This window comes from Nerophis ophidion, linkage group LG10 (assembly GCF_033978795.1).
Source record: "Nerophis ophidion isolate RoL-2023_Sa linkage group LG10, RoL_Noph_v1.0, whole genome shotgun sequence".
Lineage (NCBI taxonomy): Eukaryota > Metazoa > Chordata > Actinopteri > Syngnathiformes > Syngnathidae > Nerophis > Nerophis ophidion.
In genome coordinates, this window is record NC_084620.1 from 42203529 (window position 1) to 42228654 (window position 25126).

At 40.8% G+C, this 25126-nt stretch overlaps 1 protein-coding gene across 4 annotated transcripts in view; it reads left to right on the forward strand.

Moving 5' to 3' along the window:
* The window catches only part of LOC133560838 (equilibrative nucleoside transporter 2), a 33608-nt gene that overhangs the window by 1278 nt on the left and 7204 nt on the right, over window positions 1-25126 (forward strand). For 2 of the 4 annotated variants that reach the window (XM_061913821.1, XM_061913824.1), the window contains exons 2-11: window positions 8815-8877; window positions 9005-9086; window positions 10701-10858; window positions 19146-19285; window positions 19358-19492; window positions 19579-19676; window positions 19762-19831; window positions 21712-21896; window positions 21961-22063; window positions 22173-22258. In XM_061913821.1, coding sequence (XP_061769805.1) covers window positions 8840-8877; window positions 9005-9086; window positions 10701-10858; window positions 19146-19285; window positions 19358-19492; window positions 19579-19676; window positions 19762-19831; window positions 21712-21896; window positions 21961-22063; window positions 22173-22258 — 1095 coding nt within the window. In that variant the 5' untranslated portion in view covers window positions 8815-8839. Of the gene's footprint in view, window positions 1-5121; window positions 5197-5275; window positions 5310-5341; window positions 5480-8814; window positions 8878-9004; window positions 9087-10700; window positions 10859-19145; window positions 19286-19357; window positions 19493-19578; window positions 19677-19761; window positions 19832-21711; window positions 21897-21960; window positions 22064-22172; window positions 22259-25126 lie in introns of those variants that run through there. The other 2 variants (XM_061913822.1, XM_061913820.1) reach the window with 2 other exon arrangements.

Sequence of the window (25126 nt, forward strand, 5' to 3'; positions counted from 1 at the left end):
CTTTATTAGAAATATAGCTTGGTCCAATTTGTTATATATTCTAACAAGGTGCAGATTGGATTTTAACCTATTTAAACATGTCATCAAAAATATATATTTATTGTGAGAAATCATTAAGATGATCAGTGTATCCACAAAGATAAATATAATTAATTATTAATAATAACATAGAGTTAAAGGTAAATTGAGCAATTTGGCTATTTCTGGCAATTTATTGAAGTGTGTATCAAATTGGTAGCCCTTCGCATTAATCAGTACCCAACAAGTAGCTCTTGGTTTCAAAAAGGTTGGTGACCCCTGGTATACAATAAGAAACCTTGGAGGCATACTTGCCAACCTTGAGACCTCCGATTTCAGGCGGTGGGGGTTGTGGGGTGCGTGGTTAAGAGTCAAGTACCATATTTCCTTGAATTGTCCCCGGGGCGCTAATTAATTTAAAACCTCTTCTCACTCCTGCTCTTACCAAAGGCATGCGGTAAAAGTAAGCATGCGCTAATTATTTTAAAACCTCTTCTCACTCCGTCACTTACCAAAGGTATGCAGTAAAAAATTGAGTGTGATGTAAGCTTGGACCTTAAATCCTACTGTTTAGCTCTTAATCGTCCTCCCTTTATGCGATTTCAAATTACCGGTATTGAAATCAGCCTCCTCCATTTTGAAAATGTTGACAGGGGAAATGTCACTCATGACATCACGAGTTTGACCAGGCGGTAATACTAAGCATGCGCTAATTATCTTGGGAAGCGAGTTTGACCCGGCAGTAATTTAAGGCAGGCGCATACTATATGCCCTGCGGCAATTCAAGGAAATACGGTATTTCATATATATAAATATGAAATACTTGACTTTCCGTGAATTCTAGCTATATATATATATTTATTTTGTTTTATATATATATGTGTGTGTCTGTATGTATGTATGTATGTATGTATGTATGTATATATATATATATATATATATATATATATATATATATATATATATATATATATATATATATATATGTGTGTATATATAGTCCTATATATATATATATATATGTATATGTATATATATGTATATATATCCATTGTTACCACTTATTCCCTTTTGGGGGATATATATATATATATATATATATATATGTATATATTAGGGCTGGGCAACGATTACAAATTTTAATCGAAGTTAATCGCACTATTTCTTCGATTAATCGCGATTAACTGCATTGTATACGCAAAGCCCAATAATGAATTCAAAAGTAGTGTGTAGTGCACCTTTATTGGAATATTCTCCCACATGAACAAAAGCGCCAAAACATTTGTTGTGCAAACACAATTTAAATCAGTCCTTGTTAAACAGTAGCAGTTAAATAGCATATTTTATGAAAATCAACTCAAAAAATGTAAATACAAACATTTAAGCTTATTGCCACTGACAGGGTATTTAAGTTATCCTGTTTGTTATGGAAAATAAATATAATCTACATACAAATCTCTGAGCCACAATCATAACATCTGAACAGGCAAGTTCTGAGGTAACAGCAGAAACATTTTTTTTTATCATGGGTCTTATGTTTAAAAAACCTATATTATAGGTAGTGGGCTGTTTTAGGGAATTTTTGATCAAATTATCCGTAGTAGCAATATTAATAATGTTGTGTTTATTCTGCGTAGTGCACTTAAAATAATTATGACCATATCTAGGAATTGATATGATGGGAATTTTCCGATTGTTTGCTTGGTGCTTTGATAAACTGAACGCATATACATGGTACTATTTGTGATGTTATGAGCCAGGGAAAAAATAACTACCCTACCCAGCATGCAACAGGAGTGACGAGCATGCGCGGTAGGTTGTGTGTCGCCATGACAGCATCTTGTATGTTGTGATATGCACGCTCTGAAAGCAAACGTTAAGAACTCAGCCAACACTCCTCGTCTGCATTATTCATAAATAGACAGACAACACAAATACTCCGCTGCTTCACAAGCCGCTGGATGTAGCCGGCAAAGTATTCCCATGCTAGCTAGCCGGTCTAGCAAGCACGCGTCATTCAGTCCAAAACGGCCCGATCTATCCACATCCAGAATTGTCTGGCGGTCGTAAGTGATCCCGGAGTGACCACGCTGTAAGCCAGCCATGAAATTTGCAGAATTGTCCGGTATTTTTGCCAAATGTTCCATCTTTACCAAGAGCCCCTCGTCCGGGCGACGCCATCTTGTTAAGAAAAGGCGTTAACAAAATAAAAGCATGTAAACAACATACGCAAACGTGCGATAAAATAATTGTCGGCGTTAATAGATTGATGAGTTAACGCGTAATTAACACATTAATTTGCCCACCCCTAGTGTATATATATATATGTATATATGTGTGTGTGTGTATATATATATATATATACACACACACATTGTCTACCACTTATTCCCTTCTGGGATATAGATATATATATATATATATATATATATATATATATATATATATATATATATAAAATAAATGAATTTCAGTGTTCATTTATTTACACATATACACACACAACACTCATCTACTCATTGTTGAGTTAAGGGTTGAATTGTCCATCCTTTTTCTATTCTCTGTCACTATTTTTCTAACCATATGCATGTACAGTAGATGGCAGTATTGTCCTATTTTAGAGTGTCACAACATTGCTGTTTACGGCAGACAAACTGCTTTACGGTAGACGAAAACGTGACTGCTGTTGTTGTGTGTTGTTACCGCGCTGGGAGGACGTTAATGAAACTGCCTAACAATAAACCCACATAAGAAACCAAGAACTCGCCCTCGAGCGTATAACTTCATTGGGCAGGCACTCTGTTTATGTTGTGGGAAAGCGGACGTGAAAACAGGCTGTCCTCACTCAGGTCCGCATGGAGCTGGAGGGGGGGGATGGCCTCCAGCTCTGCCTGATTTTCGGGAGAAAATTTTTCCCGTGCGGTTTTTGGGAGTGCCGCTGAATTTCGTCAGTCTCCCGGAAAATCCGGGAGGGTTGGCAAGTTTGCCTGGAGGGGACCGCAGATCTGGAGCCCCCCTGCCCCTGAGCGACCGGTGCAATGGACGTCGAGTGGATCCAGTTAATAGTGTGAGAGTCCAGCCCATAGTGGGGCCAGCTGGAGATCATCTTGAGTGGAGACAAGTCAGCAGAACAGAAACGTAATAAACTGATGCACAGATAAGGGGTCTACCACCCCGGGTCCCGACTTTGAACATCTGTGGTCACCTGATAACCTCTCGACACAGAAGAGGGGGGCAGAGCAGAAAAGAGACGGCAGATCAACTGGTCCAAAATGGAGGTCTATTTAAAGGCTTGTGTATACAAATGAGTTCTAAGATGTGACTTGAATGCTTCTACTGAGGTAGCATCTCTAACTGTTACCGGTAGGGCATTCCAGAATCCTGGAACCAGAATAGAAAACGCTCTATAGGCTGCAGACTTTTTTGGGCGCTTTGGGAATCACTAATAAGCCGGTGTTCTTTGAACGCATATTTCTTGCCGGGACATATGGTATGTTGATGAGAACATATTTATGATTGATGAGGAAAACTAGCGGTGTACACCTAGTATTCATTCCCAAATCCTGGTAACAATGTTAAACATGTCATGTTGTATGACCACTGCAAAGAGGTTCAGCATATATTTAAGTAGCTTATAGATCCTAGCTGACCACCTGATGACATGTGACCTTCCCCATAGCCACTTGGCTTCAATTGGCAGCCACCTTGCACAGGCTGATGTTGTTAAAAAAAAAGCACGGATATGTAATTTATCTGTGATCTACAGCACGGTTTTCATCTGGCAGCCTGTCACCAAATGCACCTGGTGAATGACATCAGACGAGCCCACAGATTCAGTTCAAAACTTAAGATGACTTAATGCGAAACTGCACTTTTTGGGGGTAATTTGGCCTATCGTTCACAAGCATTATCAAAGATGTTACACGTCTGGAAAGATGGGCCAACGCTTTCTTCGTGCGACACATTTCTTTTTCAGGATCAAACTGCAAAACAATTAACACAGCGTTACAACCGGAGCTTGATGCATCTGTTTTTTTCATATCACGTAATGACAGACTTATTCTACGGTCTACAATGTCTGGAGTTGAACAATTTTACAAATATATACATATACATATACATACACATGTCCTCACCATATCTATTATACATATACATACACACAAAAACCCTTTTTACTGTTTTTATCTATTGTATCATTACTTGTACTCAATCTACTGTCCTATGTGCGACTGTACATCTACTGCCTTAGCACACGCTAACTATAGTTCAGCTTTGGCACACATATCTGGTGTGCTTATGATCAACACAACACTCAAAAGTTTGTTTAGCATGTCCTTGTAACATAAATGGTATTTAAAACCCTATTTTCAAATATCTCTGAGGATTTATGTCGTGAACTTACTCTTAAACTAAAGCTAACTGTATTTTGCTTCGTCACCGTGGTTACCGTCGGACCGACGTCCGCCATCTTAGAAAATAACCCTACATGTGACTTGTCTTTAGCTCATAAAATTAACAAAACAAACCTTAGCGCAACATTGCTTGCTCTAAAAGGTACAGAATAAATTAAAGCTGCAAGCAGCGTTGGTCGGGCCCGCCTTTGGCTGCTGCCCCCGCGACCCAAACCCGGATAAGCGGTAGAAGATGCATGGATAGTAGCTACTATTATTATAGGGTATTGTGTGTAGAATTTTGAGGAAAAATAATAATTAATTCCGTTTCACATTGTCATTGTCTACTCTTAGTCCAAAGTGTTCCAATACTTTTGTCCAGTAGTAGTCCTAAGTGTTCCAATACTTTTGCCTAGTGTTAGTCCTAAGTGCCCCCATACTTTTGTCCAGTGGTAGTCCTAAGTGTCCCAATAATTTTGTTTGGTGTACCTACCTTCTCTGCATTGTGTGGGCACGCTAGTGCTTCCTGCTTTTAAGCAGCCATCTTGAGACAACAGCAGCGCAGCAGCATCAGCGCAGTGGTTCTTTGAAGGGTCATAAAATCAAAACCGAAGCAGTAATCAAAACTCTTTCGATAACTTTTAATCAGAAGGGTTCTAACTCTCTCTTGTGCGAGTTTGAAGCCGAAACTTTTTGAACTTTTCTGCAGGAGCTGTAGTGGTTTTCTCGGGATCTGGAGGACTGAGCAGGTTGTACAGCGGGTGGGCCACACGAGAGAAGTTGGGTATGAAGGGCCTGTAATAAGAGAGAAAGCCAAGCATTTGACGTACCTCTCCAACAGTTGCTGGTCTCTTTTCTTTTAGGCCCCTCACTGGCGCCATCTCTGCCGGATCCATGGTATAGCCTTCTCCTGTCACCAGCTTTCCCAGAAACTTAACACTACTCTTAAAAAGTTCACGTGTCTTTGGTGTCAACTTTACACCATGCTCTTTGTATCGCTGGAGGACAAGACGGATGTGCTCAACGTGGTCTTCAAAGCTGCTGCTATGCACAAGGTTGTCGTCCAGGTATGGGAGGCAAATAGTGTCTCTGAGGCCAGCCAAGCAATGCTCCATACTTCTCTGGAACTCTGCGGGTGCGGAGCTCAGGCCAAAGGGAATACGCACCCATTCATATAATCCCCAAGGTGTGATGAAGGCTGTCAGCGGCCGGCTTTCTTTATCAAGGAAACCCTGGTGGTACGCTTTTCCCTGATCTAAAAATGAAAACCGGGAGCTTCCACCCAGCGTATCCAACATGTCTTGAATCCTTGGTATTGGATGACGGTCTGGAACTGACTTGCGATTAAGATATCTAAAATCACAGCAGAGACGGAGGCCTCCATCTTTCTTACAAACACACACAACAGGCGACAAGTAGGGAGACCGTGAGGGTGTGGTCCAACCTTTATTGAGCAGAATTTACAAGTACTCATTGACTTCATTGTGAAGGGGTTTTGGGAGAGACATGTAGGTCTTTTGCACTGGGCTGGTGTCATTTAGGGTGATGTGCATCTTGAGCAATGGTATGCAGCCTACATCGTCGTCAAATGCAAATGCCTCACATTCCTCCCTCAACATTCTCCTTGCCGCTGCTTGTTGATCCTGTGTTAAGTGTTCGAGGCTCACAGGTGGATCCCACGACTTTGGTCTGTGTGTGTGTTGATTCTCGGACGGCTCCGTGTGGTTTGGCTTGTTTGTTTTAAACTCGATGCTGCTCTTGTCTTCTTTTGCCAGTTTGTTTACTTTCGTTTGAATGTCTGCAGAATAAACTGTCTTCACTGGTTCAAGATGCCCGATAACTTTACGACTTTGCAAGTAGATGGTGTGGTCTGTGGTATTTGTCACTGGGATGGGCACGTACAGCAATTTTCTTTCTGAGATTTTTACCAGTATCTCGTTGTAGACGATGCCCTCTAGTGGCGGATCAGATGTGTCCGGCGAGAATAACATGTCGTGGCCCCTTCCTTATCGACTTACATGTGCCCGCATGTGAACTACTGTGACCTGTTTAGCTGGCAATTTCACAGTTTTTACACCAATATGCACCACACCAATGTCTGAATCTTTGTTGCTCTTCTGCACTAGCTTGACGACGTTGTGAGCAGTTCTGACAGTTACCTCAAAAGCTTTACTTGTTTTTTGGGCAAGCTGCTTTCTCCCCCCTTTAGTTTTGCCTTCATTGTTGTTTACAATGGCCTCAATCACATTGTAACAAATTATGGGGTCACTGGCCACTGCTGGGTCACTGCAAACTAGTATTGGTACTTGCAACTCACTTTTGGGTGAATCACTGTCGAGCCGTAATCTGACCTCCAATCCAGCCAGTGTAGGGAATGGGCGTGTCATTAGCATCATAAATTGTGAGTGTCTCATACTCAAACAGTTCAGATATGGGCCGGACGACTGTGTGGGGAAGATGCTGTTATCGCCAGTTTTCATTGACTATGCTCGACTGGGCCCCTGTGTCCCACAAGACTTTGACTGAATGATTGTCCATAACACAGTTCACTGTACATCTGTTTCCCACAAGGCTGACTAACTGTGACTTGCGTTCAGGGGGTAAATCGTGAACTTGGCTTTCACTGGCATTGACTGTAGGTTGTGTGGGGGCTGGTTCCAGATTTGGGAGCTCACTTTGGGACGATTGGCTTTGGTCTACTGCTGGTCCCGTCTCAGTAGTCCTTCCCCGTTTCCCGACTGTCTCGGCATCCTTCAAAACCGTAGAGTGATCCTGTCACAAAAAGGGTCTTTGACCTGCGTTTTTGCAGTATTTGCTTATAAGTTGCTGAGTGCTCTTGTGTAGAGCAAAGGATCCCAAACTTTTTGCCGATAAGGCCCAAACTAAAAATGTGACAATGGGTTTTGGGCCAAACAGCAATTTTAAGCATTCAGCAACACCATAAGTGACGAGTTTAGCCCTTTACCGCCACATATAATGTAGTGGAGATCATCACATCATTAGTTAGCCCATTAATGATTGTATGAGATTGAAATAGTGTGACCAGCCTTTTTGCAGTTGGTGTTTAAAACAAGAAAGCTCGCCTGTCATACAGAAAACATTTGACTGGTGTTTTGTGCTGTAGGTCGTTAAAACAGTTTCTGTTATGTGGGAGAATTTCCACAATACGTTTACCTTTAGGTCTTAACAACAGAGCGCTTGTCATATACAGAGAATATTTCACTCGTGTTAACATACTGATATGTACTTTAATAAGGGTAAGACAAAAACATAATCAACCTGTTATATATGTTGCATTATAAATGTTGTATTATACTTGTGTATCAATATTGCGCAGCCAAAGCAAAAAAGTAAATATGCAGGGTTTGAAGTCGGCAAAACTATTTCATTACAGTATACTTGATATATCTGTATACAATACATATACATACCTTTATAACAGGAGTAGGGAACCTAGGCTCTTGAGCCAGTTGTGGCTCTTTTGATGACTGCATCTGGCTCTCAGCTTAATCTTACCTGACATTGCTTAACACGATAAGTAATCAATAATTCCACTGGTAATCACGATGTTGAAAATAATGTTCAAAATATAAAACATGCTCATGCATTTTAATCCATCTATACGTTTTCTGCTGCACCTGTTCAAGAAATAACAGTTATTGAAAATAGATATAGACTTATTAAAAATGTTGGTCTTACTTAAAAAATGCCCGCATTTAGTTGTATTCAGTCTTAAAAAATATGATATGGCTCCCACGGAAATACATTTTAAAATATTTGGCTTTCGTGGCTCTCAGCCAAAAAGGTTCCCGACCCCTGCCTTATAACATGTAATTTGAAATAGATGTTGAATACTACTTACACATACATTTGTATATTTCAAGGTTAGCATTTTTTTTCAAATTTAAATTCACGATTGAAAAAAACATGTGCGCTCCTGTCACATCGACAATTTAATGTTTTTTTGCGGTAGGTGCTCTTATCATCCAGAGGCTCTTTGGCTATTGTAAATATTTTGAAGATATGACATTAATGTTCTGGACAAAATAAGTATAGTTAACAGAGAAGAGTTTGACTTTCTAAAAATGCGGCTCTGCAGAAAAAACATCAGTTGAAAAGCACTAATAGAAGTCAAGCAAAGAAAGCAGTTTATATTTCAGTTATGCAAATGTGAGTGTGAATGTTGTCTTTCTGTGTTGGCTCTGCAATGAGGTGACGAATTGTCCAGTGTGTACACCGCCTTCTGCCCGAATGCAGCTTAGATAGGCTCCAACACCCCCCGTGATGGGACAAGCGGTAGAACATGGATGGATTGAGACAGCTAGCTATAATAAAGACTGATGTGTGTGCATTACAGTCACAGTAAATGTAATTGTAACACTGTATGACTTGTCTCCAATAGTTTGACAAGAACACTTCATAAGACAATGAATGGACGTAAACGTAAAGAGGCTCCTTCAGACTGGTGAGTTGCGATGGGACACACTTTCGACACAAGTTTAAATGTGCATGCAATGCAGCTTTTTGTGCAGACACTTGTACTTCATTGTTTATAGCCAGGCTGCTTTAACACGGTAACTTCCCACCTCTAGGGGCTGCTTGGTGGCAATATGTTTCTTCGTCCTGGGCCTGGGAACGCTGCTGCCATGGAATTTCTTCATGACCGCCATATTGGTAAAAACATTATTGTAGCTCCTTTCGATACACGGCAACACAGGGAAGTTCTTTTTTGTAAAACGGGCGTTTATTGACTCCTTCTTGCTGTACACACCATCCACGCCAACGCCAACACCAACGCCAACGCCGTGAGAACTTACAAATGCAGTACAATACAGTACATCAGTCTTTGAATTTACATCAATAAACACTTGGAAATAAATTAAATTACAAAATATACAATACCTCGTTGGCTGCTTGTAACAAAAAGAGGTTCTAATGATCACTTGCTTGAAGTTTTACACAAATTATCGAATACACTCAAATCTTTTGAGGAGCTGAAGACAACGTGCTCAAGCACCCTCCCCTCTTGCATGTTCTACTTTGTTTACGGTCCGTGTGTTCGCAACATCACAACAATCGTTCCGCTTTGCAACACAATTAACACAATACATTTACATTTTGCTCAGGATATTTTACAATCACACATTTTTTAATAATATTTTATAACTCTGCATCATTAACTTATTTATTAATATTTATTTATTTATGAAACATATTTAAAGTATGAAAACTCTCAGAGACAGCTACGATTATATTTCACGTGTTGTGACCTTTTGAGTGAGCATGTGATATGGAATGGTGGTCTTGTGTTGTACCGAGTGCTTCTGGAGCCTTAAGCAAATTATTTATAACTGGTGTGACATGTAAAATGCTCTTGTGAAGCTTCCTTTCTCACACTTGTTTTATTTTTCCTTGACTAAAAGCCACTTGCTGTGTTTAAACCATGAATTGATTAACGTGGACCCCGACTTAAACAAGTTGAAAAACTTATTCGGGTGTTACCATTTAGTGGTCAATTGTACGGAATATGTACTGTACTGTGCAATCTACTAATAAAAGTATCAATCAATCAATCAAGGTTCTTAACGTTGTTGGAGGTACCAAATCCCACCAGTTTCATATGCACATTCACCGAACCCTTCTTCAGTGAAAAATAACATGTTTTTTTGTTGTTGTTTTTTAAATTCAAGACAAAATTATATGTTTGTTTGTTTTTTTACTATTGCACAAAATGAACATCACTGTGTTCAAAGAACAAAACCAATACAGTGCATGAACTCACAACAAATTACACACTTGCAAATTAGAGGGAACATTGTTTGGCATCCATAATAAAATCCATAATACTTTTTATTGTCATTCAAATGTTAACTTTACAGTACAGATACGCCGATAGGTAGATGTTTTTATTTACACGATGGATTGATTGATTGAATGAAACTTTTATTAGTAGATTGTACAGTACAGTACATATTCCGTACAATTGACCACTAAATGGTAACACTTGTTTAATTAAGTCGGGGTCCACGTAAATCAATTCATGAGTCTGGTGTGTATTGACTGTTGCGGCGGAGGTTCTGCCGAACCCCTGAGGCAGACTCGTCGAACCGCTAGGGTTCGATTGAACCCAGGTTAAGAACCACTGGTTTAAACCCTCTCCAAATCTTTTTATGTATGCGTGGTATTCTTTTATTGAACAGTGCTTAAAAACCACCACCGACATTATAAAAACATGTCTGTCTTTCCTCTGTTTCCTCATGTCACACTTTCTACCACCTCTGTGCGTAGTATTTTGAAAGCCGCCTGAACACAACAGGCACACCAACTGAGGCGGACAACAGCACAGCGGAGGCGCCTAAAGATTACTATTTCAACAGCCTGATGACCCTGCTGTCCCAGCTGCCCCTGCTGCTTTTCACCCTGCTCAACTCCATCCTCTACCAGAGGTAGGCCATGTTCATGACATATAAACAGTAATAGGGTTCTGACAGTATGCTATAATCACGATTTTATCAGTACTTTAATACCGTTTTACGGTCACAGTTCGGTTGATTTCGGGTACAGTGAGGGAAGAAAATTCGAAATAATAACTTAGATTATTGCGCTTTTCTAGACACTCAAAGCACTCACAGAGAAGTGGGACTCAACATTCATTCACACCTTGTTGTGGTAAGCTACATCAGTAGCCACAGCTGCCCTGGGGTAGACTGACGGAAGCGTGGCTGCCAGTTTGCGCCTACGGCCCCTCCGACCACCACCTATCATTCATTCACCAGTGTGAGCAGCGAAGTGTCCTGCCCAAGGACACGACGGCAGCGATTTTTTGGGATGTCAATAGGTGGGAAGCGAACCTGCAACCCTCAGGCTTCTGGCCGGCCGCTCTACCCACTACGCTATGCCGCCCCGTAAATAATAGAATCATAAAACAGCTTAGCTTTTGTATTACCTAAAATAATTGCCTAATTGAAACAACTGCAAGCAGGTAATTCTCCAATAAATATAATAAATAAATATTGATGTTAGGTGCATTAAAATACTAATTTTAAAGCTGTACAATTAATCACATTTCCTGAGGTTGCTGCAGCCGATCGCTTATTTTTACTTCATTTCACTCCCTACACTTCCGTGGAGTCTTGACGTACATTTAAGACCGCAGTACTGTTAATAGGTGGCAACAGGTGTGGACAATATTGGATACAGACTCATTTGTCCCACCCAAAAAGTGTACTGCGGAGGAGAAAAGTATTTGATTTTGCTTTCATTTTGGAAGCATAACACTGGTTGCTCCTTCACTCACCTGCTGTGACAGAGACGACACATGCAGCAGGCAATATGTAGTGAGCATTGCCACAACTTGTTGATAACGTCTTGCTGTTTCTTTGGGCTGCGTGATTGTCAAAAAATAATAATTACGATTATTTTGATTGGTATTGTAATCACGATTATTAATTAATTAATTTGAATACATGAGTATTTATTTTACCACCAAAACTCCACTTCAAATATAGTTTTAAAAAACTTGATTTAAATTTGCAACAAAAATACACGACAAATAAAATTATATTTCTATAACAATAAATTAAAATAACAGAAATAGAAATAACAATAAAATTAAGTTTTCCAGTTTGTTTTTTAATTCAGTTTTTTTTACCTTTTCAACACTTTTTTTTTTTTACCAGTATAGAATGTGTGTTACTTGGAAAAAAATACAATTTAATAAAATGTTTGTTGATTGTTAATGTTTTTTGACCAGTATTTTAGATCATAGCATAATAACTGTGTGAATGTATCAATAAGTGCTTTAAGTGCATAGTTAGCGGAAGGTACTTTTTGGAAACCTTTTTTTTTTTTTTTTTTTTTTTTTTTTAATTGATGTAGAGATAAAGAGAGGGACTGCCTCAGAAGTTGCGACCACTGTTTCAAATCAACTTTATTTATAAAGCACATTTAAAATTTACCACAGGGGTAGCCAAAGTGCTGTACAATGGGTGGGTTAAAAGATAATACGAGAACCGAGCAAACAACACAAACAGAACATGATAAAAAAATAAATGAATAAAACATAAAAACAGGTTCACAGCAGGTGTATAATAGGACACCATTGCAGGATGGATATCACTCAGTGTTAAAAGCCAAGGAATAAAAGTATGTTTTTAATAGAGATTTAAAAACAGGAAGAGAGGAGGCTTGTCTAACACTCAAAGGTAGGTCGTTCCAGAGCTTGGAAGCATCAGCGGCGAAAGCTCTGTCACCTCTAAGCTTCAGCCTTGTGTCAGGGACTGTCAGTAGCAGCTGATCGGCTGATCTTAGGGATCAGGTGGGGCAGTAAGGCTGAAGGAAGTCGGAGAGATATGTTGGCGCAAGGTTGTTTAGACATTTAAAAACAAATAGAAAGTTTAAAATTGATTCAATAACGCACAGGGAACCAGTGAAGGGACGCTAATATAGGGGTGATGTGCTCACGTCTGCGGGTCTGTGTTAGCAGACGAGTAGCAGAGTTCTGCACCAGCTGCAGGCGGGCGAGGGAGGCCTGGCTAATCCCTACATACAGGGCATTGCAGTAGTCTAAACGATTCGAGATAAAGGCGTGAATTAATTTCTCGAGATCATGTCCTGACAGAAGCGGTTTCACTTTCGCTATTTGGCGTAATTGATAAAAGCTTTTTTGAACGAAGCTGCTGATTTGTTTTTCGAATTTAAAATCTGAGTCGAACTTTACCCCCAGGTTTGTGACACAGTCGCTGAGATACGGGGTCAGAGTGCCGAGGTCAACGTTGGGGGAGGGAGAGCGAATTGGACCGAACATAACTCTGTTTTGACTTCATTAAGGCTCAGGAAGTTAGCTGAAAGCCAGGCTTTGATGTCATGCAGGCAGTCAATGAGACGTTTAACTGTTATTTTGTGCCACGGGAAAATAGATCTGGCAATCATCAGCATAAAAATGAAATGCAATACCATACTTCCTAAAAAAAGAACCAAGGGGGAGAAGGTAAAGCGCAAATAGGATGGGGACAAGGATTGAGCCCTGAGGGACCCTGTGTGGTAGAGGAGCTGTGGAAGACATAAAACTGTCTATTTTTACACAAAAACACCTGTCGGCTAGTTACGACCGGAACCAGTTGAGGGCGGCGCCCTTAATACCCACACAGTTCTCAAGACGAGTGATTAAGGTGGCATGGTCGACCGTGTCAAACTCAGCAAACAGATCTAAAAGCACCAGGACAACATATTTACCAGAATCAGTTGACAGGAGGATATCGTTAAAAACTTTTAGAAGCGCTGACTCTGTGCTGTGGAGGGCTTTAAAACCGGACTGGAACAGCTCAGTGATACCATTATCCTCTAAGAAGGGCAACAACTGACTGACTGTGTTTGCACCTAATGTTCCATCGATGTTGTCTTTCACAACAACACAAGCAGATTAAATGTTTTGTGAGTCTATGGCTTGTTCTCGCTCGCTTTAGCTCTATAGTTTAATCGCTGTTTCCATGTCGTTTAAGATTAGGCAGTTGAGTGTGTCCGGGAGGAATGAGCGGTATCGAACAGGTTATTTTCCCAAACAAATGTTCCTTCTCACCATGACAACATTTCACTTACATTTATGTCAATTTCCCCGGATATTATTTTGCGTTTGTCAGCGGCTTACATTTTATTGGCCAACTACGGGGCTTCGTCATATGCCTTACTATTGATTAGGCAGACTCGCGTTGTCAAATAAAAAGTAGCAACCATGGTGACATCCAAAACATGTAGTGGACATGTTTTTTTTCCCCACTCTTTCACTCATCTGTTTCGCCGTCACAAACTCTGGAATTTGCATATACTTTGCACGATACATTACCAGTTCATAACTTTTATGGACAGAATTTCTAGGCGCAGTCAAGGCGTTGAGGGGTTCCGGTTTGGTGGCCGCGGGATTAGGTCTCTGCTTTTTGCAGATGATGTGGTCCTGATGGCTTCATCTTGCCGGGATCTTCAGCTTTCACTGGATCGGTTCGCAGCCGAGTGTGAAGCGGCCGGAATGAGAATCAGCACCTCCATGGTCCATGGTTCTCTCCCGGAAAAGGGTGGAGTGCCATCTCCGGGTTGGGGAGGAGACCCTGCCCCAAGTGGAGGACTTCAAGTACCCCAGAGTCTTGTTCACGAGTGGGGGAAGAGTGGATCGTGAGCTCGACAGGCGGATCGGTGCGGCGTCTTCAGTAATGCGGACATCGTACCGATCCGTTGTGGTGAAGAGGGAGCTGAGTCGGAAGGCAAAGCTCTCAATTTACCGGTCGATCTACCTTCCCATCCTCACCTATGGTCATGAGCTTTGGGTCATGACTGAAAGGATAAGATCACAGGTACAAGCGGCCGAAATGAGTTTCCTCCGCCGTGTGGCGGGGCTCTCCCCTAGAGATAGGGTGAGAAGCCCTGTTATCCGGGAGGAACTCAAAGTAAAGCCGCTGCTCCTCCACAACGAGAGGAGCCAGATGAGGTGGTTCGGGCATCTGGTCAGGATGCCACCCGAACGCCTCCCGAGGGAGGTGTTTAGGGCACGTCCAACCGGTAGGAGGCCACGGGGAAGACCCAGGACACGTTGGGAAGACTATGTCTCCCGGCTGGCCAGGGAATGCCTCGGGATCCCCCGGGAAGAGCTAGACGAAGTGGCTGGGGAGAGGGAAGTCTGGGCTTCCCTGCTTAGGCTGCTACCCCCGCGACCCGACCTCTGATAAGCGGAAGAAGATGGATGGATGGATGGAAGAATGTAATGAGAAAAAGCTGACACGTTGATACTATAAATGAACACACACACAAATATTTGTCTTTCAATATATGAATAACATTGATTTATAGCCTTTCTACTAGACTACCGTATTTTCCGGACTGTAAAGCGCACTGGTATATAAGCCACAACCACAAGCTATAATCTACCGTATTTCTTTGAATAGCCGCCGGGCATGTAATATGCGTCTGCCTTAAATTACTGTCGGGTAAATCTCGCTCCTCAAAATTATTAGCGCATGCTTACTAATACCGCCGGGTCAAATTTGTGACGTCACGAGTGATGCTTCCCCTGCCGTCATTTTCAATATGGCGGGGGAGTATTTTTTTGCCTTTACTGTGTGTAAACCAGGGGTCTTGTTCCACAGCCATACAGATCACACTTATGGTTGTGATATAAAACAATTTTAACACTCTTACTAATATGCGCCACACTCTGTGAACCCTAACCAAATAAGAATAACAAACACATTTCTGGAGAACATTGGCTCTGTAACACATTATAAATGCAACATAAGAATTACCCAGAATTCCAATGCATCCATGACTCTTGGCTATATTATACACCTGCTGCAACTTGAGCTCTTGTATTAGGAGATGTGGAGCTTCACTTCCATGTTTAAATACCAGTTTAGTGCATTAATACCACAAAATGTGGATTGTTACAGTCATGTTGTGATTGTCAAATATGTTTGGTAAACTGATATTTCTACCTAAATACATTCTAGTACATCAATTGATGATTAAAGTGTGATGACACATTTTCCGGCAGCCTGAAATAATGTTTATATTCCCTTTATAACATGTTATTGTTGATAGTCCTTAATTACAGAGTGTTTGGCAGGCTGATCGCCAAGCAATTTTGCACTACACTTAATTACAAATTAAAGAAAGTTAAGACATTGTCATGCATAGATTTGGGTACCGTTTAAATATGAACAATTCCCGATCCGATTTTTATTCTGGTCCGATTCAAAGATGGGCTTGGTCATCACAAAATGTTGCACGGTTTTAAATGAAGGTGGTAACAAGAGTTCCTATTAAATTAAATGGTGTTTATTGTTCCTGTAAGTGAAATATCGTGTGGTCTTCAGTCTAGACCTTGGGCACTCAAAAAAAAATAGTGGTCGGATAAATAGGGTCAAACCTGTCAAAACTTGGTCAGGTTTAAAAACAAATACAAAAATCCTAAAGTCTAAAGTCAGGCAGTGAGTGGAGAACAACCAGTGCAGAGTGTCATGTTTCTTCATTCCTGTGAGTTGGCGTGCATGTGGCGAAGGGGAGATTGATTCATGCCAAAGTACAAAGAGTTACCATAGTTCAGGATATTATTAGTGCATGCACAACTGTTTCTAACTACTTTGTAGGCAGGTATGGTTTGACCTTTCGAAGGAGTCTGAGCTAAATTAAAGCAGTTTTTACCACTGACCTTATTTGCTTGTTGAGTTTTAAATAATTATCAACAAAAACACCCAAGACATTTTACAGAAGACCAGTAGAGGGTGACAACGCTAAACCTTAATTTTAACTGTGATAAGTAACATAGTGTGTGCTATGTTTGGTGTGTGTGTGAATGCTATTTAATTTTCATATGCTTAAACATCTGTACTTTGTGTGACTATTTTGACACTAAACATACTATTTTATCTATGTAAAATACATAATGGACATTAATTATGTAAAATACACAATGGACGTATACTTTGGTTATGTTTTTTTATGTTTTACAAACCTAAAAGAAGGAAGAAGTGTAAAGAAATAAAACTATTGAAGGAAAATAATTCAATAGAAGGAACATCAATCCTCAACAAAACTTCTACAGCTTTTGTTTCTTCAACAAAACTTCTACAGCTTCTGTTTCTTCATGCTTTTAACTAGCTCCCCACGCTGATAAACGACACGCGAAGGCAGAGTATATAATTTATAGACAGTGCCCTTTGAAAGCCAATGTGCTTACTTTGCAATTAAGTATACGCTGTTCCAAAAAAATATTTTCTGCGAAGGCTCTTTTTTTAACTTAACATCCACATTTCAATGTCAGGCCCCTGAGCCCTCGAGCTCTTTAAAACTTTATCCCTCTTCATTATGTAGTTGAATAACCCTGTTGTATATTGTACTTGTGTTAAAAGACTCTTCTGTCTCTCCACCTAAGCTTCAGCAAGCAAAACGTCACACTTTTGTGTTTCCCTCTTGTTTTCATGTGTTATTATATTTTTTGTCTTTTGATCCGGGACCCTTTGGGACTGTGTGACAAGGGGTGGCACTTTCGTGACCTCTGTGGTGCTTTTTTTGTGGACTTCTGGATCTGCCTCCTGGGAGCCTTTTGGCCATGGAGACCAGCTGCTGGGTCTCTGCTACACTGGAGTCGATTTGGAGGGACTGGAGGAGATGCGGATGAGGGGACAGGGCTGCGGAGCTAGCAGTGAGCGCTGGAACGGAGAGGCTTCGCAGTGTCTTGGCTGGGTGAGCAGGGTTGTCGGACATCTCAGTCACCTTGGACGTATCCTCGCTCATCCATGCGGACTGGACACTGGCCGAGAGTGGAGTCGGCTCTCTTGGTTGCTTTGATGGGTCTGCTCCTGTCTCTGGCCATGCTCCCTCCACCCCAGCGGATGATGGCGTGTTTCTTTTACTTTTTATTCATAGCTGTATGTAGAAGTGTCTGGTTGTATCTGCTGCTTTAATGTCTTTAATGTCCTCTGTGTTCTTTGATGTTTGATGTTTCCCATTTTACACACATGGAAGAGGGATGTGTTCTATGGCTATGAGTTGTTTTTTTCCCTTGGCCTCAGTCTGCACCCCCTCTCCGGGGCCCAGGCTAAGACCGATTTTTTTTTATTTTAATCTTCTATTTTTTTCTCCCTTTCCCCCCACCTTGTTTCCCTGTATCTCATCTTTTTTGTAAGGGGCGCTGGAAGCCGGCAGACCCGTCAGCGATCCTGTTCTGTCTCCCTGTAATGTTTGTCTGATCTTGAATGGGATTGTGCTAAAAATTGTAATTTTCCTGAAGGAACTCTCCTGACGGAATTAATAAAGTACTATCTAATCTAAACTAAAACTTGCTTTGTGCTACTGCAAGCCTTTCTCCGCTTAAAAGCTCCCACTGTCCTCTTACATTTTGTCAATTGTTGTCCGCGGATATATTTCGGATATACGTCTATCTCGCAGACATTTACATAATTGGCAGAGTAAAAATTTAATATTTTATTGGCTCCTAGAGAGCCATTACTTTTGAGTATTTGAATGTTATTCTTCCAATTTTTGATTTGTATATTTTAATGATAAAGACAAACCATTCCAGTTCATCTGGCGGTGTCATATTTTACCGAGACGGATTGATGTCACTATGCCAGCAGAGAACAGCCTCTCCGCTTATTTGCTCAAACATTAATGTGCTCATACAAGTTTAGATCTAGGTGTGTTGTTTCTCAATGGGAGAAGATGTTTATGTCTTATGTATTCATGTTAGCAGTTATGCTTGCTAGTGCTACCTAGTCCATGAGTTTATCAAAGATGAACCATCATACTGTAAAATGTTGCAGGGAGCAGTTTGCTTCCCCACTGCATCTCCAGACACAGTCACGTCTGTCATGTGTGATAAGCTGTGAACCTGCTCTCATCTGGGAGGAGCACAGACTGCCATGACCAGTGAGTGAGTCATGGTGACATCTACAAGCTTTCAGTTGGCCAAAGCCCATATTGCATATTACTGTTACTATATGAACTAATTGTATGCTTTATTCCTTGTTAAAAATTGTGATTTCAATTGTGATTAAAAAATAATTGTGACTCTTTTTGGTCGTAATGATGTAACTATAATTTACACTTCCTGTCACTCACCGTTATTGTGTACCTTTGTGGGGAAATTGGTACAATTTGGATCACAAAACATGTAACGTTGCGCTAATAAACATTTTATTCATGTTGATAGCCTTTGAAGGTGCTTATGTGTGCCTGCTTCTGTTTCAGGATATCCGAGGCCATGCGTATAGGCGGCAGCCTGGTTTTCATCCTGTTGCTTTTCATCCTAACCACTGTGCTCGTGAAGGTGGAAATGGACACTGACCGCTTCTTTTCCGTGACTATGGCTACAATTTGGTTCATCAATTGTATGTATAAGCGGGGTTGCCGTCTGGGGCCGCAAGTCCACAAGTAAACAGTATGTTGTCCTCACCCTGCAGCGTTTGGAGCCGTGTTGCAGGGAAGTCTATTTGGCTTGGTTGGTATGTTTCCCCAGAAGTACAGTTCCATTTTCATGAGTGGTCAAGGACTTGCCGGGACCTTTGCCGCCATTGCCATGTTGTTATCCATTGCCCGTAAGACTGCCCACCCACACACACTACTCAAAGGTAACAGGAAAATAATGTTCATCAAATGAAAGTGCTCCTTGTTTGGCTTCCAGGAAACGTCGACATGACTTCTATGGCTTTGGGTTACTTCGTCACACCCTGTGTGGGTACATTGTTCACGCTCTTCTGCTACCTCCTCCTGCGCCGCCTGGTCAGTGCACTAAACACAAGGCTCCACAGATAACCGACATTTTCCACACCAGAAAAAGACGCTTGTTCTGTGTGCTTCCATGCAGAAGTTTGCTGAATATTACCTGGACAAGAGCGACAAATATGAAGAGGACACCACAAACCAGCTGCTGACATGTGAGCGCCACCTTATACCCAAAAAACGTTCTATATTTTCTGTTACTCATTTAAGAAAGTGAAACACATGGCTTTGTCTTTGCAAGAAATAAAGGATTGAAATGGAGTGGATATAGGTTTAAACATTAACCGCCACAATAATTTTTACCAGCTGAAACGCTTTGCCAGAATGAAACGGATAGTGTCTAACCAGACTTGGAGAGACAAATCAATGTATTTGTCTCCAGCAAACTAGACTACTGGAATGACCTCCCTGTGCTCGCTAAAGAAGCTGTAGCACAGCTTGAATAAATCCACAATGCTGCTGCTGAAGTGTTGACTAGAACCAGGAAATATGACAATATTACAAAGTGTTTGACATGTTAGAACCATATGAACATCTCGAGCTCTGAGAACCTCAGGTAGTGCTCTCCTGCTGGTTCTGAGAGCCAGAATGAAACCTGGTGAGGCTGTGTTTCAGTGTTATACTCTTAAATCAGGAACATCCTTCCTAAAGATGTGAGAAAGGCTTCAACATTGGTTATGTTCAAATACAGACTAAAGACACTTGTATTTAGCTGTGCATATGACAACTGAAAGTATTTTACACTATTTTCTTTTAATTAAACAAATTAATGATTATTTTTATAATTTTATTTGCCATCTTCAGGGTATCCTTGGAGTCTTTTAAATGTAAAATCCAATAGTTACAATTTAAGGCCTTAAAAATGTCTTAAGTTTTATCTAAATCTAGTAAAAAGTCTCAAATACGACCATGAAAAGTCTTTAAAAATTTGGAGGAACAAATGCATAAACTTAAGTGTTGCTTATAAATATTTCGATTTTTGAGGGTGTTAATAACTACACAAAGAAACTAATTAATTACCTGTGCCTCCTTGTCAACATGTATCAAGTACAGAGAATGTGCAGTACTTCCTGGTTGTTGTTGTTTACAGAAAACACTTGCTATGAAACACACTGCACTTTTTGCAATAAAACAGTTTTATGGCAAATCTGAAAAACGGTTATTGCCATATTTTCTATTTTCTCAAAAGTTTACAGTAGAAAGGCTTCTGTTGTTTTAATTATTTTAACCAAGGCCACTGATTTTCCTTTGCACTTTTTTGTACGTTTGATATTAAATGGTCGGAAATTTTATTCATCATTGTCTCAAAAAAGTTTTAAATGTATTTTTTTTTTCAGATGTAATTTATGCATCTGTAAAGCACTTTGAATTGCCTTGCACACAAATTGTGCTCTAAAAATACATTTGCCAATACCTGTGTAATGAATGGAATAAGTGACAACAAATATGACATTTATATGTGTTCTTTTAGATGTACCTGTGTATAGCAGCCTGCATGTCAGCTTTGTAATTGGCATCAATATTGCATCTGTTTCTCCTTATCTCAGGCCTTTTTTCTTGTTCGTCTCATTTTTGTGTTTTTTTGTTTTTTGTTTTTGTTTTTAATCTTTCAAGTTTTTTTTAAATGCTCTTGGGCATAATAATAAATGAGCTGTGGGCCACAGATGGTCGCACTTTGGAAACCACTGCTGCTCAAGTATATACAAGTTTGTACAGTATTGTCCCTACTGTGATGAAATGCTTGCTGAAATGTGAGGGATATACTCGCTTTAGTCTAAAATTGAGCTTTAAAGTGCTTGCAAAAGGGTGTGAAATTGACCTTGGAAAAATGCCTGCTCACATATCTGGCAGTGTTAACTTGTGTTGACTTTTCCATTAAGTCCATGAATGGGTCCCTCACTTATCGCATAATCTAATCAATTTAGGGGCCATTATCTTGTTAGGCAACTGTTCATCCATGTGAAGTTGCTTTGCGTCTGCTGTCACACAATGACTGAGCTTGTTAGACACTCACTGAGTGTTTATGTGTGTTTAGTTGAGAGTTCCGCAGTGGGGAATGACAAGCTAAACGGCCACGCTAATGGCTCGGTGGCCAGCAGCCCCAAAAAAGATGGCGCCTTGCAGGAGGGCAAGGTGGACGTAGCCAAGCAGGCATTCGTTTCTCTGGAGCAAGTGGAAAAGAACCAAGCTAAATCCTCGGTCATCGAGGTCTTTAAGAAGGTCAGCAATGTGTAACATTGATTCGCATTTGTAAGACTGAAAAGTAATTTATTTGATTTTTCAGATATGGGTCATGGCGTTCTGTGTGACATTTGTGTTCACTGTCACTCTGTCGGTCTTTCCTGCCATCACTGCAAATGTCCAGACGATGTACACAGGAGATTGGGGTATGACTAAAATAGGAGGCTAGACTTCTGTTATTCATTGTGAAAGCTATCAAAAAGGTTTTAAGCGCTCGTATAAAAGCGTTTATCATTCTGATTATTCTTCGCCCAGAGCGCTACTTCATCTGTGTCTGCTGTTTCCTGACCTTTAACCTCAACGACTGGCTTGGCCGGACCATTACCACTTGCGTGCGCTGGGTGAGTATTACCTCACACCTGCTCCTTCATAACATAACCTTATTGCGTGTTTATCTGCTTCCCCTTCCATTGGTTTAGAGCACGTTTTTGTAAAATAAACATACAATTTAGTCAAAAAATCTATAATCAAAAAGTGTATGTTTATATATGTAATATTTTCGAAGGACCAGCATTAAGTGAGTTTCAAACACATTTTTACAAACTATGTGCTTGTCATCCAGTCACCTCAGTTTTGTTTGCTGTGTTTTTTCCTTGTTCAGTGAGACAAGTCTAGCCTCATTCCAAGGTGCATATGCTGAAGACTTTGGTTGTTTATCAAATGAAAGACTTATATATGTATATTGTGTATTCTGTATACTTAAGTCATGGGGGCACAACAGTGGAGTAAAATCAAAGTTAAAATCAAGTTGCTGCTTTCACCTTCTTTTCTTTTGTTTCCTTCTGTTTTTTTATTTTTTGGGTGACAACTCCCACGCCGTGATTCTTCTTGTTTCTTCCCTCACATTAAATCCTTGAACATTGAGGCTGTTGTGTAGCCATTAAAAGTTGTTCTATTCATACTAGGTGTGTTGTGCTGCTAAGGGTGTGCTTGTAAGTAGTAGTAGTAAAGTCCTTCTGTGTCCATGGCCTTATCCCCTTAATTTGTGAACAAAAACGACCGAAAAGATTTAGGAAAAATAAAAATTTTGATCTAATCACTCCAGTGTCAATCATATAGTGATACTCTGTATTATCAACACTACCGATTTATGGATCAATCAATCTTTCCCTTACGTATATGCCTGTCAGTGGCCACTAAACAGTAACAGAGCAGTTCAGCAGTTGCGTTTGTATCGTCCTTTCTCTATATTGTCATTAATCTACCTGTTAATAGCTGCTTTCTGCTGTAACGAGGTTCCATCTACACTTCTTTGACTTAACTTGCACTTATTTCTTGTTTTGAGAAATATTAGTGGCTAGCTTAGCAATTAGCTTCCCTGCTCCTGCTTGCTCTTTCTTGGTGTGTAACATGTTAAGCCTCGTTATACAGTCCTACATTGAACATCATGATACTTGGAATTTTTGACTTGGGAGCGGCCAGCTTCACATGGTGTATGGAAGTACAATTAGCTGCTGCACTTCTTACAATCGGCAGACTGAGCTATGAAAATAGGAACCAATGTTTAAAAATTTGGATGGTTCAGTGAAAATTGGAATGTAATCCCCGGGTGCTATTGATTCTCCATGGCCAACTCTACTAGCTGGTAAAGGCCTTTGTCCACCATTTCACACTCAGCGTATTGCACATTCCAGTTTAGGGCTGGACAGTGCAAACTAAACCAGTATATTTTAGAAAGATTTATGTATTTGAGACAATATGGCCAAACCAATTTATTTAATCCTTAATGTTTGTGACGCAGATGTTTATTATGTCTGCGCGGGGGACTGTATCCTGCCCCCCCATGCACAGTTAGATGGGGATGGAGCCACACTCACTGGACACAAACTCCAGTACAAGGAGTGTGTGAGACACACCTGTCAACCTTCCCCTTTTTGCCGAAGAAACATATATTTTGTCTTCTCGATCCTGTTTTTCCCCGGATTTTAATCCTCAGTAGTGTTGTTGCCAGCAATCAGGTCCGTTGGACAAAAGCCTCGACATTACTCAGGGCAACACATGTGAATGACAGCAGCGTGACGAGTTGCAATTTTCGTGTTTTTATCAAATTAACAACGCGAGAGGGATGGATGCATTTGAAAACGATGACGTTATATATATGTGTATATATATATATACTAGGGGTGTAACGGTACGTGTATTTGTATTAAACCGTTTCGGTACGGAGGTTCCGGTTCGGTGCGGAGGAGTACCGAACAAGTTCCACACGAACATATGAAGTATAGCCGCCTATGCTTAAGTCTTAACAAGCTGCTCCACTCCGTTCTGCCTCCGTCTCTGTCTGTACACAGCACCCTGCATTGTCCATCCCACACAACCATCTGATTGGTTACAACCGTAGCGGTAACAAGCCAATCAACAGTGCGTATTCAGAGTGCATGTCGTCAGCGCCTCAACGTCGAGCAGATAGGTCTTTAGCAGGGGAGCAACGGACTGCTCCCCAAATTATACTAAACACTTCCAAGTCAACTACTTTCTAAGTATTTTAACTCATCCGTGACTAACCCGCTAGCACCAAATCCCCCCACCCCCGTGCGTCGGTAAGGTGGGCGGGGTTGGGTGCCAGCGGGGTGTATAATATAGTCAGGAATAGTCATGGATGCAAATGATTCTGGGTATTTGTTGTGTTGCGTTTATGTTGTGTTACTGTGAGGATGTTCTCCCGAAATGTGTTTGTCATTCTTGTTTGGTGTGGCTTCACAGTGTGGCGCATATTATTAAGAGTGTTAAAGTTGTGTATATCACAACCATCAGTGTACTCTGTATCACCCAGTATGCCCTCAATCTTGTACGTGTATCTGCGGAAGCTGCATACAACACGTTGCTGGACTGGCAAGCAGTTTGTACATGTTGTAGAAGGCGTCAAAGGCAATGGCTTATATCACACTCTTATTCTCGTTATCTGGATGAGCACCAGCAAACATTCGCGAGAAAGGTTGCGGCTCCCATTGTCTTCTTTACTCTGTAAAACGGGTCAAAATAGCTCTTTGTGTGGTAAAGGTTGCCGACCCCTGATAAATGACAACGGGCGGCCGGTTGCGGTTTTGATAAAATGTTGGTTCGGTTGGATGGCGGGTGGATGACGACTTTAGTGATGCGGTTGCGGATGATATAATTGCCTATCCGCGTATCTCTAGTAGCTAAACTAATTTCTACAAGTAAAAGAGAGTGAGGTAATTGAGTCAGTGGGTATTTCGGTAATTGTGCAC